General features: G+C 53.2%; 1 protein-coding gene across 3 annotated transcripts in view; it reads left to right on the forward strand.

Moving 5' to 3' along the window:
- The first annotated feature begins 2664 nt into the window (after positions 1-2664).
- Pde9a (phosphodiesterase 9A) overlaps positions 2665-16075 on the forward strand; it is an 88180-nt gene continuing 74769 nt past the window's right edge. For all 3 annotated transcript variants that reach the window (XM_041634610.1, XM_041634608.1, XM_041634611.1), the window contains exon 1: positions 2665-2801. In XM_041634610.1, coding sequence (XP_041490544.1) covers positions 2733-2801 — 69 coding nt within the window. In that variant the 5' untranslated portion in view covers positions 2665-2732. The remainder of the gene's footprint in view (positions 2802-16075) is intronic.

Here is a 16075-nt window from a genome sequence, read left to right on the forward strand (position 1 = left end):
CAGCTCACAAAGTGACCCTTTAAGCCCAGCTCCTGTGCCCCCACATTTTATCCCTGTCCCCCACTGACTTATCTCCTTGGCAGTAGGTATTACTCAACTCTCCACGTTCATATTTATTCCTCTGCCTCTAGTCTCACTCTCTGAAATGCCGGCCCTTCCCATTGAGGGATTTGAGTAATTTTGCTCACTCCCATACCTCGTACCCCCAGTGCCTGAAACAGTTCTCAATACCACAGAACTTGTTGGCAAAGGACAGACCATAGCTCCAAAGGGAACAGGGGAGGGGGACATTGTTCCCCTTAGGGTAACAGTTGCTGCCTCAGTGATTGTCTGTTCAGAGGTCTGGTGTGTCTCCTGAGAGGAAAGCCGCACAATGCAAAATAAGATTAGATGTGATTGTTATTCTGACTACAGAGCCAGCCAGGCCTTGGAAAGGCCCGTGTGCCTGGTGCCCAACACTCACAGGAGCGGACACACAGAGCCACCCGCCCCAGGATGCAGGTTAGCTGCACTGGGGACAAACACCTGGTCTTGAAGGAACCCATTCCAGGAGACTACACCAGCTGACGGCAGGGTTTGGGGGACGAGAAAGCTATCTGCCGTATGGGGAGTTAGTTGTCCATGCCAGACTGCACGATTGCACACAGTGGTCCTAACAGCAGGCCGCCCATCAGTTCAAATAGTGTTGGCTCATTTGACAACAAACACCAGCTGATTTTTCTGGTCTTAACTGCAAATCAGCAAATCGGGTGACTAGCTGTAACCACCCAGTAGTGTCAGCCCCCACCTTAAAGCCCTGCGTGCCGTCACCTTCATACTTGTCACCGGTAATTCTCAAGGTGTCAGGCTCTGTCTAGGGGCTCTGAATTGCACCAGGGGAGTGGGCAGAGGCTGTCAGACAGTCTGGGCGGATTGGAACCATCGAGGTGATGTGGGGGCTGGACCGTCTGTAGGTGGAAGGTGACTACTTTTCCTTTATCTCATGACAGTTACTGGAGTAGCTAGCTTTCTGGACCTCCTCCACCCTCTGGGCTAGGGAGTCACGGCTTCTGGGGCTCTCTCGGTGGTAATAGCTGAGGGAGAGTGAGGGCGAGTGTGTCTGCCTTTGGAAGCCCTTGACTTCATTCCTGGTCTGGACTCCAGTGGCTGTCCACCAGGTAGAAACCAGAAGATGCTAAGTAAGGGAAAGAAGAGGTCGTTGATCTGGCTGGTTGATTTGACTGGCTCCTCTTAGGCCCACAGGACGGGGAGCCCCAGGCATTCTCAGCAAGCACAACCCAGACACCAGCAGATGGACGGTGGGGCTGGAAATTCACTTAAGACAAACAATAAGGGCCTTCTCCAGCGGTTTGTCAGCGGCTTCCAAGAGCAACAAACTCCTCCAGCTGTTCCCACAGGGAAAGCCCCTGAGAATTGTATCCAGAGGGGAAGGAGATCTGAAATCCCCCCTTCCCCGGGCTTACCATGGGCCCTCAACCCCTATGGAAAATAGCAAAACTCTGTGTGTGTGTGTGTGTGTGTGTGTGTGTGTGTGTGTGTGTGTGGTGGGTGGGTGGGTAAGGGAAGTGCTGCACCCAACAGATAGTGGACTGGGCAATCTTCCCTCAGCTTAAAGAGCAGAAATTAGGCTCCCGCTTCAGCTCCAGGTGCCAGGGAAGCAGCCTTCCCTGCCCTTCCAGGAATGCACAGCCAACAGGGGGAAGGAACTTTCTCCACTTCCGATTCAAATTAAGTGAGGGTGGCCTTTGCTGCAGGGCAGGGAGGCTGGTTTCCCAGCACTGTGGGTAGCAGTCACAGCTCTCAGCCCAAGGACTGTTGGTGAATGAGTGGCCGAGTATGTGGGGTGATCTCTGATCAAGCTAAAGGGCACAGTGGACACGGACGAGGACACTTAGAAACAGGCTGTCACGGAGACAGGAATCAAAGGGATGAGGGAAGGAGATGAAGGGAAGGGGGAAGGGGAGGAGCAAGAGAAGATGGGGAAGGGGAGGGGAGGGGCGGAGAGCAAAGGTGAGAGGAGAGGAGACAGAGTGGGGCGAACAGGAACAGAAGGTGGAAGAGGACTGGAGCAGGGAGATGAGGGAGTGGGAAAGGAAGTGACAGGAATGAGTGAAGAGAGAAGAGGAGGAAAGGGGAGGGCTAGAGATGAAAGAGAAGGAGGGAAGAGAGGTGGGGGAGTGAGAAGAGACGGGTGAGTAAGGAGGAGGGGAAGCTAGGTGAGGCAGAGATGAGGAGGAGGGAAGGGGCGAGGGGGAAGGAAAGAGGGGAGGTAGGGTTGGGAAAGAAAGAAAAGAGTGAGAAAAGGATAGAGGAAGGTGGGCAGAGGGAACAGAAGAAGGTGGGAGGGAAAAAGAGGAGGGGGGAACAGGAATAATGGGGGGAAGGCTGGGAGGGAGGAGGCAGGAAAGAGAGGGGGAGGAGGAGAAAGGGAGTAGGAGAAGCGAAAGGAGACTAGGGGTGGGAGAGAGGCAGGAGGGAGGAGCCCTGGTGAGAAAGGAGGAGGATGGAGAAGGGGAGGGGTTGAAGAAGGGAAGGGAAGGGAGGAGAGGGAATGGAAGGGCGGGGCGGGCCAGCGCCGTGGGAGGAGGGGCGTGCGGAGGCCGCGAGCCGCCGGCTCTGGTTGGCTGGCCGCCCCCGTCCCTCCCCCGCCCCTCCCCCCGCCCCCGCCCTCCCGGCGCGGTGGCCGCGGAGAGAAAGTAAGGTGAAAAAGTCCAAGTGCTGCTGCGGGCGCGATGGGGGCCGGCTCCTCAAGCTACCGGCCCAAGGCCATCTACCTGGACATCGATGGACGCATCCAGAAGGTACCCCGCCCCTCCTCTGCGGCCTCTGTGAGCCCCAGTAAGCGCAGGTGTCCCCACTGCAGGCGCCGAGCCCACGGACGGAGCTGATCCTGGCGGCCCGCCGTGCGGGCAGAGCCCCGGGAGGCGCGGCAGCCGGGGGTGCCGACCCGCGGAGCAGTTCCCAGGTGGACGGCGACAGTCGTGGGAGGGGGGCAGAACCTGCCGCTGCGTCCTGTGACCTCGTGGGGACTGAGGGACCCGCTTTCGGCTCTGCTGTACACTGCCTTTCCAACCAACTTGAGCCACGTAGGAGAGGGGTTCGCCACGGACCCCTTTTGTTCGCGGTCCCTCCCCTTCTAAAGACCCTTCTCTAGACACTTAGTGTCCTTGACTTCGTTGATATTGACAAAGGGACAATGGGTAAGCTGGCGGGGGTGGGAGTGGGGGAGGGTCTCATTAGCTCCCTCTAAAGTGAGTGTTTATGGAAAAGCCCATTGTGGAGAAATTGTTCCCGGACCTCCGCTGGACATCTCAGAGAAGCCGGGCAGCTTGCTGTAAACCCAGCAAAGGAAGCCAAGGAGGGGTACCTGATGGGCATGGGCCTCCGTTCTCAGGTGTGTCCTCTTGTCTGGTTGGCTTCATCAGTAACAGAAACCCACCCTCCACTCTCAGACTGATCCTGGAAAAATGGGAAGTACCGTCCCTCCTCAGGCTTGGTGACTTGGGAGGGGCTGGGAAGTACCTTCCAGCGACAGTGGTCAGCCTCTTACTTGAGCATCGTGGGCAGGTGCAGGTTGAGATGCAGGACCAGATCCCAGCTCCCGACTCCTGGAGCACAGCTACTGAGATGTAACAGCCTCCTCTTCCTCCCAGAGGAAGGAAGGACTTCACTGCGTGTCTTCCTGCCTCAGCCCGTTTGAGCACACAAACACGTGCACGTATGCATGTGAAGGCATCAACACACACGCCAGATGTGTGCATGCATGTGTATACAATGTGTATACAAAGCACATATCTGTACCCATGCATTTTCCCCTAGCCCACCAAATGAGAATTTATTAAAGATCTGCTTTTGTTTTGTTTTTTTTAAATTTTGGTGCAAGGGATGAAACCGTGGGCTTCATGCATGCAAGGCAGACACTGTTATTATGCTACATTTCTGGCCGTCTTTTATCCCTTTAAAGAGGGAAGATGAGGTGTCACCTGGCCAAAAGTGGCAGGTCCTTCCTAAAATCTCCCCAGAGGTCCTCAAATAGCTGCTTGGCAACCAGTGGAAAGTAGAAGAAAGGTTTAGGAGGAGCCGAGTAAGTTTTGGGTCTGGTAGGCTGGTCTGAGACTGTGGGTAAGGTGGGCTTTCCCAGTGGATATACCTGAAGTTGAGTGACCTCTAGAAAGGCCACTTACAGGCCAACCCTGGGGTGGGTCGGGGCAGGCTCCTGCACTAGGCTAGAAGGTCATGGCTTTGGGTGGAGGCGAGACTTGTTGAGTGCTGGCTCTGCCACTTTGGGCTCCTCTGGCTGGCATCCTCGTCTGTGAAGGGATCATTATATCTGCTTTATAGACCGTAATGAGAAGTAAATGAGAGGTATAAACAGTGCCTGGACCATGGCAGAACACAAGAGGCATTATTCTCGGTCTTTGTCTGCTCATAAACATTCTTGTCTTCACACCATGGAGTAGAGGCTGGTGGAGCAAGCGGGCCTCCACCCTGCCACTGTGGTCAGCCTCTCACTGATCCTGGGCACCCTGTCATCAGCACTAGGTGTTGAGGTGAACCTTTAGCCTGGTAAGAACTAGGTCTCTGGCTTTCCTGGTGTGCATGTTCACATCTCAGCCTCCGTGCCCTGCAACCCTGCACCCATCCACACTGCTGAGACCTTGTACACCAGCCCAGAGCATTTCCTCTTACTAGGCACTGGGCATATCTGAAAGTTCCCAGCATGCAATCATTTCTGGCTTTCATTTACCCACTCCATCTCTTCTTCATGGGAGGCCAAGGAATAAACCCCCAGGGAAAGGGTTGGGCCCTGGGGATGAGATAAGGCATATGTCGCTTTCTGCCAAGGCATCAGTCTTGGTGAGGGGCTTGCCCATGACTCCTGTGTTTTCTCAGCCCTTTGTCCATCTTGCTACCAACTCCTGGCCACCTCAGCTTCAGGCAGACATGGGAGGGGACCACATTGCTAACACTGACTTTTGCTGGTATTACCTGCCCAACAAAGTTCAGGGAGAAGACCTTGGGCCCTCTTGATTGTACCAGGGTGGGACTCAAAGGAACTAGTGAAGTAGTTTGGCCACTGCTCAGTGCTGCTTTTTGTGTATGGAGACAATTCTGGGTGCATACAGTACCCGGCTTTCTTTAACGGGAATGGCAGTGAGAATTTGGGGGATTCTGGCTTCTCTCTCTGGGCCATTTCATGTAGAAGATAAGAGGGCCCAGGGGGGCTTGTTCTCCCAAACTATGTAAAATCTGTAGGACCGTTGGGCTGGAGCCATTGTGTCCCCAAGGTCCTCCACTTCTCATCTCTGCTTTGGTTAGTTGCTTCAACCTGTGTCTGTTTTCTCAGCTCTTAAGTGAGGTAAGAGTGGGCTTGTTGTTGTAGGTGTAGACAGATGAGGCAGATCAGGTACCCAGTGAGCAACACAAGCCCTAAAGTTGGCTGCTGGAGGCTAGGGTCCAGCATGACTGAGACACTCAGGGTACTGTGTTGGGCTGGGGGTGGGAAGCTCACAAATGATAGGAACCCTAAGTTATTTCCAGCTGGCCGAGATGTGACAGAGGGACATGGTGGGGTCTGTGCTGTTGGTGGAGCCTCATGAACTGGCTTCCTTCCTCTGTGGTGGGAGGGAAGGTTCCCATCCTGCAGACCTAGAAGCCTTTAGAACACACTGAGTTAGAATTTTCACAGTGGCCACGGGGCAGTGTTGCCCGTCCAGCCACATCTCTACATTCCTGTCCCTTGGTTCCTCAGCTTGCCGGGATGTACAGATGGGTCCGGGAGTCCTTTAAAGAAGCAGGGAGTTGGGAGCCGGATCTGCTCTCTAGAAACTAGACCCCCTCCATCCTTGCTCTGAGGACTCTCCTGTGTCCTTTCTTAGCTTCCGCACTGGGAGGAGGTGGTCGTGCCTCCAGACCTCAGTGCTTGGTCCCTTATCTAATCTAGAGGGGAGGAAAGCTCTGAACTTACCCACTTAGGGATGTCGAGCCTAAGGCAGTTCGTATCAGAGAGCCAGAGGGCCCCTGCCTGGGTTTGCAGACCTGTAAGGAAAGCAGAGCCCTTCAGGGCCTCAGCCCAACCAGCCTTGGGTTGGTTGAAAAGCCAGTAGCTGGGCAAGGGGGGAGCCTGGGAGCCTTTGTTAGAGCCTGGCCCTGGTGTGGTAAGCGCCCCTCCTCAGCCACTCTAAGCTGCCTGTGGCTTTGTCCCGGCCCATCTCCGCAGCTGGAACCTGGGTCTTACTATGGAAACAGCCACTTGAGCTTTGCTGAGCCGTTTCTGCTCAAAATGAAAAAAGCCACTGGGCGCAGCAGCACGAGGACCCTGGTCAGTGTCCCCATCTAAATGGTTTGTCTCCGTGAATGTGGCTGCCTGGCCTTGGTCCTGCTGGAACCCAGAGTTCACGGTACCCAGTTCTGCTTGGGGCTTCTCAGCACACTCCTGGGTTCCAACCCCCTGGTCCTGTTGTGTCTCTGTGCACCTGCCAAGCTCCGATCTACTGTCTCCACACCGAAGATGTCCTCTTTGGTGCAGCTCCTTTGCACTGAGCGTCCTCAGCCTTGCATGCCCTGCATGGTTGGTCACTGGGACTGTGGCTCCATGGTCTCTCCTCCTCCGGCATCCTCTACCCTACCTGTGCCTTTTACAGCTGCCCGTGGCCCTCAAGAACTAAGCCTTCTTTCCTAGCCTGAGCCTCCACCTCTTCTGTGGTTCCACCTTCTATTGTTTAAAGAATGCACCTGCCTTGTCCTGTGATGGGTGTGGTACCACCTATAGTGTCCTGCCTTATCCTCCCGTAGAATAGTCTTGCCCTTTCACTTTGGAACAGATGGTCCTGCCCATCCAGGCACACCGCGGCTATTCTGCCACTGTATGGTCTCCTCCCACTCATATCCCCATGCTTCTTATGGCCGGGACGAACTGGCTCAGTCCTGTGGGTCCTGGCTCCACTGCCTTCTCCCTCATCAAACCAGGTTCAGCGGTTCCCCTTGGCTGCCTTCAGCAGTTCTAGAACACTCCATTTGCCATCCTCTGATATGTTTATAACTTAGACTCTTTAAACAAATATGGGCATGGTACCCTGAGTGCAGTGAGCTAGAAGAAGAGGGGTGTCCTCATCCTCCAGAGGCTCAATGTGGAAATAGGGAGGAAGGAATGGGGAGTAGGGGCCATTTGAATAGCCAGTTCTATGTCCATTCTGACCACTGGCCTGAGATGGCCCCTGGGTCTCTGCCAGGATCAGAGCTGGTTGTGAAGGTAAATAAAATCACCTCAACTTTCAGTTTCTTTTGCAATAAGCAACCACTGTTAAGGGCCTGATGGGACCCTACAGTAGGAGTATCCCAGGACGACCTTAGGAGGTCACTATGAAATCAGAGAGCAGGCCCTGGCCCCTCCTTCTGTGCCCAGCTTTGATCTGAGGTTCCTGGAAGCCAGGCATTCCCAGTGACCTTTGACCTGGAAGGGATGCTATAGGCTTAAACCCAGCTTGACGCCGTCACGAAGTGACTGCTGATGGCCTGCAGTCCTTTGGAAACACTGGTGTTGCCCAGAGGTGCAAGGAGACGGATCTGCTTGTGGTAGATATAGGGCAGTGTCCCTGGTCCTCCTCGGTGGCGTTTGATTCTGTCCTTGATGACTAGAAGATGGTGGCCTACTTTATTTTCTGTTGCTGTAATGAACACCACAACCAAAAGCAACTTGGGGAGGAAAGGATTCATGCAGTTTATACTTTAGGTCAGAGTCCATCCCTGAGGGAAGTCATGGCAGGAACCGAAGCAGAAAACCAGCCATAAGTGCAGCTTACTGGTCTACCTCCCCTGGCTCGTGCTCTGCTGGGATTAAAAGCATCCACCATCACACACAGCTCTGCCCACTTTCTTACGCAGACCAGGGTGTCAATCAACAATCAAGGTCATTCCCCGTAGCTGTGACTACAGGCCGACATGATCTGGGCTGTCCCTTGAGACTCCCTCTTCCCAGGTGACTCTGGGTCATACCAGGTGGATGGTAAAAACTGACAGGACAGATGTGAAAGTCACTTCAGTGGGAAGGTGGCAACATTTCCACAGAGGGACCATGCAGAGACTGGTGACTTCAGGGGGCAGGTGGGCACCTGGGAAACTTGTTGATGCCCAGCTGCTCCTCAGGCCTGTGGGTGGCCTTATGTCTCAATACCTTTCACAGCCCCCAGTCCCAACAATCTTGAGGACCCAGAAGAAGCTGTGGCAGGTACCACCTTATAATTCTCCCAGATCCAATGAGTCTGATCCAAAGCCGCCGGGAATGGACCAACAGGACCAAAAACCCCCTTCTTCCATCTCTGACTTACAGAAGCCATACCTGTTGGGACCAACTTATGCCCAGAGCCAAGGGGCCAGAGACCTCCCCAGAGCACATTGTGAGTGAGGCCCATCTGGCCTTGAAAATGTAGGAAGCACAGCTCTAGTCAAGAGCGTGGGAAGGGCATGGAGTTCTGGCGGCTCAGTGGGACCGACATGCAAATGAGAGATGATGCAGTATGGTCTCTGTGCCAGCAATGGGAGCACCTCGGGGCATCCCGGCTGGACTCTGCTCATACAGCTTACTGCCTGAGTGCCAGGCATGCCCCACGGCCTCTCACGCCACAAAAAAGCCCCCTCCTGCCTAGTCACCAGGCTGCCAATAACCCAGCAAGCCACACCCCTGATCCACACAGGGGGTGGGGCACAGCATGTCTTTGATAAGAAGAACTGACTGAGTAACCAGGGAAGCACCTTGCAGGGCCCTTGTCCAGACAGACTGCTGTGTATTGCCTCATTTCAAGACCTGCTCTGAGCAGAGCACAGGGCTCCAGCCTCACAGGAGTCCAGCTCCAGCCTGGTAATTCCATTCACGGAAAGCACAGCCTGTGACTTGACTGATACTTGGACCTGAGATGGGACTATGATTCCTGATGACCCACAGCATCATGTCTTGTCAGTGTGCATCTGCATGCCCTGCGTGCTGCATGCCCAGGCAGCTGGTACTCACGTTGGCGGCACGGGGAGTATGCAGTAGCGTGTCGCCCCTCCACCTCACCCTGCACACCTCTCTCTCTCCACCTCTTCTCCAGTCTCACCATGGGAACATTTATCCCAGACAGAAACTCCCTGTAGCTTTATTTTTTGCTCACTTAGAACGACTGTGTGATTTTTAAAATTGCGATAAACTATATGTAACATTGTTAAATGCACGGCTCAGCAGCTCTAAGTTAGCTCATAGTGCCAGGTAGCCAGCACTTCCGTTCACCACTAGTACTTTCTCTAGCAGAAAGGAAGCTTGGTCTCTCTTAAACCTGGATTCTCCACCCTCCCTGGGCCCTGGCGTGCGCTCTTTCTCTCTCTCTCTCTCTCTCTCTCTCTCTCTCTCTCCCTCTCCCTCCCTCCCTCTCTCCCTCTCCCTCTCTCTCTCCATCCAGTCTCCATGAATTCAGTCATAGTTGGGATCTCATCCAAGTGAATCTTGCGGTACCTGTCCTTTTCCTGGCTTCTTTCACTTGGCACAGTGTCCTGCCATGTTATGGTGGGAGTCAAGACTGCCTTCCTCTTCAGGACTAGCTGCATGGCTAGACCACAGTGTGCCATTATCCCCATCGCTGCAGTGTCAGCGCCACGTTTGTTTCCTAGTGTACACGGGGCCAGTATGGGACCTACATATGGAGAAGGTCCTGCAGTGTGTCTGATGGGAGGACAGATGAGGCTCTGACGACACACAGACCATCCCCTGGCACCCTGACGTCATAGTTGAGGCCCAGATGGAGATATTCCTTTACCTTTTTTGCTGTGTGGCTTAGTTGGACACTGTTTGCCCTCTCTGGATCTTAGGATCTCCATCAGCGAGGAAATGGGCAAGAAAGGACCGTCTGCCTGTGCTTTGGGGAGATTAAATGTGCTTGTTTGTTTTGAGTGTCCCCATGGCTGGCTCTCGGAATGTGTGACTAAGTGACCCTGGTTTTGTTTATTGTTTGTTAATCTACACCATACATTTAAAGCTATCTGGTCTCTGTGCCTGGCTGAGCGCAACCCCCATCCTCTCTGGGTTGTTGCGTGGCCCCCTTTCGCTCCCATAACAGGCCACGTGTCCAGGCTCACTCGGGGAATGAAGGATCAATGCTGCCGCTGCCAGGCACGTTTGGTTCAGTAACACCTGTCCTGGCTTAGCCACCAGTCCACCCTCCTCTGCTCAGTTGATGGCCGTGTCACCATACGGGTCTCTTAAGGGAGGACCGCTCAGTAAAATAGGCGTGGGTGGAACAAGACACACAGACCTCATGTCGCTGACTGTGAGCTTCAGGCTCATTTCTTTGTGAGGCAGGCTGAAAGCATCTCCCAGGGATGAGTGGCGGCTCTAAAGGCAAAGCCAGCCTGGAAGTGAAAAGGGCTAAGTGGAAGGCTTGGGAAAGCAAGAGTCCCCCTGTGTAGTAGTGGAGGTTGGGACAGCTCTTTAGCCCAGGACTCTGGCTTGTGGGCAGGCTCCTGGCTTCTCCAAGAACTAACAATCTAGAAGTCACCAGAAGAAGTGTCCAAACTTAACCACCTGGGCCTGTTGTGGTCAGGTAGCCAGTTGCATATATTTATTTGTTTATTTACTTTTTTTTTTTTTTTTTTTTTTTTGGTAAAGAGGTTATTGATGTGACCAAGCTCCCTCCCATGAGTCTTTTCAGACTTCTCTAGCCTCACACCCAGTCCTAGAGGTGGCCTTTGGCATTACTGCCTAGGCAACTTGAGCATTGCTCTACCTGGAACTCTCAGTCCTAATGACTCCATGGCCGGCAAGACTGGCTTTCAGGCCCCAGCCCAGCCTGATGCCTGGAGCAGTGTCGTGCAGATCCTGCAGGGCTGAGTTAAGCTTAAACTGTGATTAAAGGCTCAAGTCAGTGATGGTGTGTGCTCGGACATATCCGAGACTGGCTGTGAGAGCCGAGGGTGTCACCGTTGCTAACTGACAGGAAAGCGGCAGCTTAGAACCGGTGACTGTGGCGACAGCCAGTGATCAGATCACACTGCCGCTGGACATCTGTATTGACGACTTTCTCGTGCTGTAATAGACAACCAAGGCAGCTCATACAAAGAAGGGTTTATTTGACTTGGAGTTCCAGAGAGCTAGAGTCCATTATGGAGGAGATGCATGACATGGTAGCAGGAACTAGATGCTGAGAGCTCACACCTTGAACTGCGAGCAGGAAGGAGAGAGAGAGAGACAAGCTAGTATAGTGCGGGACCATAAACTCTAAAAGACACTATTGACACACTTCCTCCAGCAAGGCCATACCCCCTGAGTCTCCCCACACAGCTCCACTAACTGGTAACCCAGTGTTCAAACACCCAAGACTATTCATGACATCTTATTCAAACCATCACAGAGTCTATGGGACAAGCTCTCCCCTGGGCCCCTGTGTCTAGGCTGAGCCCCACGAAGCCAGTGTGGGAGGTGATGTCTGTGCCATCATGGCGAGGGCAGAGATGAAGTGGTCTAGGGACTCAGGTGCAGGGAGGAGCCCCCAGAGGCAGCCCAGATGGATCGGTTGCTTCTCAGATGCTGTAACAGAACACTGAGACCGAAAGCAGCTTAGAGAAGGCTGCTTGTCTTAGCTCACGGTTTCAGAGGGGACACAGGCCATCATACTGGGGAAGCCATGAGGCTGGCTTGGAACAGAGAGAGCACAATTCATACACACACAGGAAGCAGAAAGAGTACAGGAAATGGGGCCCAGCCACAAAACCTCCAAGCCCATGCCAGTGATACACTTCCCCCAGCAAGGCTCCACCTCCTAAAGGTTCCATAACTCCCCCAAACAGCACCACCCACCAAGGACCAAGTGTTCACATACATGAGCCTACGGGGGATGTTTCTCATTCAGACCACTACAGCAGCGTATGGGGGTGCAGCACAGGCACGTGGGAGTAGGTGGACATGGTGGGCAGAGGCTCAGTATGGATGGCAGTCAGAGAATGGGGAGCAGAGGCCAGCCCCTCTTTGTGTAAGTGCACTCACACATGGCACCCCACATGCACCACACATCACACGAACATATTACACATTCATACCTCATACATGCACCACCACATAGCATGTTTGCCACACACATCACATAAAGCACCTTTTCACATATATACATCAATACTATGAACACATACCATATATACCTTCCCACCACATATTGTGCACACAGATAGGTCTCATACACATTCATACACTACACAATACACATGTCATATACATTATATATGCTATATGCTACATATGACATGAATACAGACCTCATCTTAGTGCCTCATACAAAATAATACCTCACACAAATCACACATTACATACACACATACATATACACATTTACACACATATATGGAGGCTCACATTACATACATCCACATACAAATCCCTCACACACACATGTACATGTACATACACTATACATATACACACTTCCTCTCTGAGTGTCAGGCTTTGCTTCTGGAAGCAAGCATAGCGGGCCCATGGCTCCAAGTGGGTGATGCAAGCACTCTGCATGGGCTGTGTTAGTGCCTCCTCAGGGACACCTTTGGGCTCAGCAAAGCCATGTGATGTGGGTGGACATGTCAGCCATAATGACATAAGCATGGCACAGGGACATACCTGCAGGGGACAGTGCGCCACTGAGTAGAAACCCTCCCTGGGCAAGCATTGAGTCACAACAGCAAACCCAGAATGGGCATGGACCAATTGTCCAAGTGAAGCCAGACCCAGCAGCTGGCTTTCCTTGCCAGGCTCTTCCTAGGTCCATGCACTCGGCCCACACCCCACTTCTACTCCACCCCAGGGCCCCCTGTCCTGGGTGCTTCCTCCAGCCATGACCCTACTCCAGGGCCCTTCCCTAGGCAGCCCTGTGGGTGGAAATAGGCACACCCCGTGCTGCAATAACCAGGCACCAGGTGCCACACTGGCTACGTCACCCCACCCTTGGATGTGGTTCTCACTCGTTTCCAAACCCACAGCTGCCCGACTGGGCACCAAGCAGACCCAGGGATGTCTGCTGGATTGTTTCAGCTCACCTTTGAGAAAGCCATTCTCTTGGCAAGTGGTGAGAATTCTCCAACAGCCACGAGCCGTCGCATGCCACCATGGGCTCCCCACAAGCCATCGTACACCGCAATGGGCTCCCCTTCTTTCTAATGAGGGATGGCAGTGTGGACCTTATGAAAAAGAGTCCCCAGCCCTGGGTGGTGCACATGGTCCCAGTGACATGCAGATAGCTTCCACGGGGTCCTCAGGCTCTGATGTCTAGGCCATGTCTTCCCAAAGTGGGGGGGGGGGGGGGAGAGAGAGAGAGAGAGAGAGAGAGAGAGAGAGAGAGGAGGGTAGACAGTGCTGCTTTGGTTCCCACAAGTGTGCTAACCACTCCTGTCATCAGAGTGCCATTTTCCCACCTGGACCCCAGTGGCACACAAGGCCCACAGAGCTGACCTCTCCTCATATGGGGGCAGTGAGGGACCACAGGCTGGTTTCCCGAGAATCCACCCATCTCACAGACTGTAGAGGGGAACATGCAGTACTGGCCCAGCAGGACTGTAAATCAGCTTCCAGGAAGCACACGGATTGGCCTAGATTGTCTTTAGCCTCCAGAGCCCATTATCCCTATACTTAGAGTGTGTTGCCATGACAACGTGTCTCCAACAGGGGGCTTCAGCATAGAAACTGAGTCCTGGAGGTTGAAGGCCCAAGGTCATAGTGTCTCGGGGCTGGTTCCTTCTGAGGACTCTTTCCTTGGCTTGTAGGCAGTATGTCCTGTGTCCTTACATGGGCGCCCTGCGCTCTGTGTGCATCTGTGTCCTGCTTGCCTCAGATAAGGGTACTTAACAGTTGCGTTGGATCTCCAACATTCTCAACCAAGACAGTTTTAGTTCCATCACCTGTCTCTGGGTCATCAGTCTAAAGTGCTGGGAGCACAAGGATTTGAGGGGGACACAATTCAGCCCCCAGAGTCTCTTTAGAGAAGTAGAAACAAGCATTTCTTTCCATCTTCCAGAGGCTGGTATCGTAAGTGACAAAGAGGAAGGAAAGGGCACAGGTCACCAAAGTCATGATGGTCTGAGAGGTTCATGGTGTCTCTAAGCCCGTCTGTGATGGCTTCCCTGCCATCCTGTAGCCCATGTCTGTTCCTACGCAGGACCTCTCGCTATGTAGACTTGGTCTACAAGAGGTCTCTTGATCCTCTTGACTTGGGAAGGGCCCAGTAACAAAAATGCAAATAGCTGGAATGTTTTGCAGCCAAGACAGGTCAAGAAAGTTCTGGGGAGCCCCCACCCCCTAGATGAATACTATCTATTCAGATACCAAATCTATAGTGAAGGGGGAGCATCCTCTGGTATCCAAAGGGAGAGATGGCATAGCACCTGGTGAGTGAGTGGAATGGGAAAGGAAGGACCGGTGTGGACACAGTCCTTAGCTGGACAGGTAGGTAGAACACTTTAAGGAGGGTTTAAATTACACTGAAAGCAATACAGAGTAACACGAACTGTCTGGCCATGGGGTTGCATGAGAGCAACCCACTCCATCATAGCCATCACCAGCCCCTCACTGGGAGGAAAGCTCTGCCCACCCCTCAGATATGCCGTGGTACCTCTGATCATGGGAGTTCCTGGTTTGGGGTCCTCAGCTCCCAGCAAGTGTCCCATACCAGCCACACAGCAGCCTTCTCTGGCCATCTTCCATGCAGCTTGGCCTTCTCTCAACCCCAAGGGGATCATAAAGACTGTCTGCCTCTGCTCCGGGGGCTCATTGTATTAATAGCCTTTCCCACTGTGTCTTGGATGGAATCTCTCTCCTATATCATTCCCACTGGAGCTGGTAATGACAGAATCCATTGCTTCCCGTCATCCCCAGCCTCTATCATGGTGACAAAATGCCTGAGACCAGCTTCTAAGGAGGAACGTTTCCAGGTTTTTCCATTGAGCTCACTGAGCCCCATCACTTTGAGTCTTTGGAGAGGCAGGGCATCACGGTGGGGAGCATGTGGCAGGACAGAGCTGCTCACCTCCCAGACAGCAGGAATTAGAGAGCAGACAGAGAAGAAGCCGGAGTCCCAGTGTCCCCATCAAGGGCTAGTCACGGTGACCTTCCACCAATGAGGCCATATCTGCTGAAGGTCCTGCCACCTCCTGATACCTCCATCAGTTAGGGACAAGCCTTCAGCCACAGGCCACAGCGTGGCCTGAGGTCTCGGAGTTCTCCGTTGAGTGTCTGTTGGAGGGGAGCTGCACAGGGAGTCTCCACCCTTGTCAGAACGTCCACTTTCCATCCTCAGGTTGCTCAGATCACCTCACCTGTCCTCATCTTCACACTGCTCCATTCTTGGGTGCAGTCTAAATTCAGGATTATAGGGGCTGCCTGGTGGGAGAAGGCCACCAGATTGTTATCAGAGGAGCCCCAGAAACGTCCTCCACATTCTCTGCCCTGAGCTCTGCATAGCAATTTTTTTTGTTTTGTTTTGTTTTGTTTTTCGAGACAGGGTTTCTCTGTGGTTTTGGAGCCTGTCCTGGAACTAGTTCTTGTAGACCAGGCTGGTCTGGCGCACGCCTTTAATCCCAGCACTCGGGAGGCAGAGGCAGGCGGATCTCTGCATAGCAATTTTTAAAAGGAGTCATTTGGTCTCTTTTTCTCTCCACTTAACTCCTATGATCCATTATTTATAGCAGTGACATTGGCTTCAGACACAGGAAGTGTCTTTAAAAAAAAATAAAAGCAAAGTAACCCAGAGCTTTGACAAGAAAGATGAGTATATCAGGCATGACAGACAAACCCAAATAAGTGGAGCCTGAGACCAGCATGGACCCAAACAGACTCACAGATCCTGGAGTCTGCCGGCAGTCAGGCAACCTAAGGGAGCTGGAGGAGGTTCGGGGGTACCAGAGTGGCCTTGCCCTGCTGCCCAAGGAAGGACTCCCATAGAAGCCAGGCTCTTCTACCTCCTGCCTCTCACCTATTCCTACCAGGCTCATACAGTCCTCTGAGGGAGTGGCCACCTCCTGCTCCTGAGACTCCGGAGGCTCCCTGTGTGTCTGCCTTATTGGCGCTTGTCTT

Source organism: Microtus oregoni, unplaced genomic scaffold (assembly GCF_018167655.1).
Source record: "Microtus oregoni isolate MIOR12 unplaced genomic scaffold, Mior012 000046F_ref0000063, whole genome shotgun sequence".
NCBI classification, from domain to species: Eukaryota; Metazoa; Chordata; class Mammalia; order Rodentia; family Cricetidae; genus Microtus; species Microtus oregoni.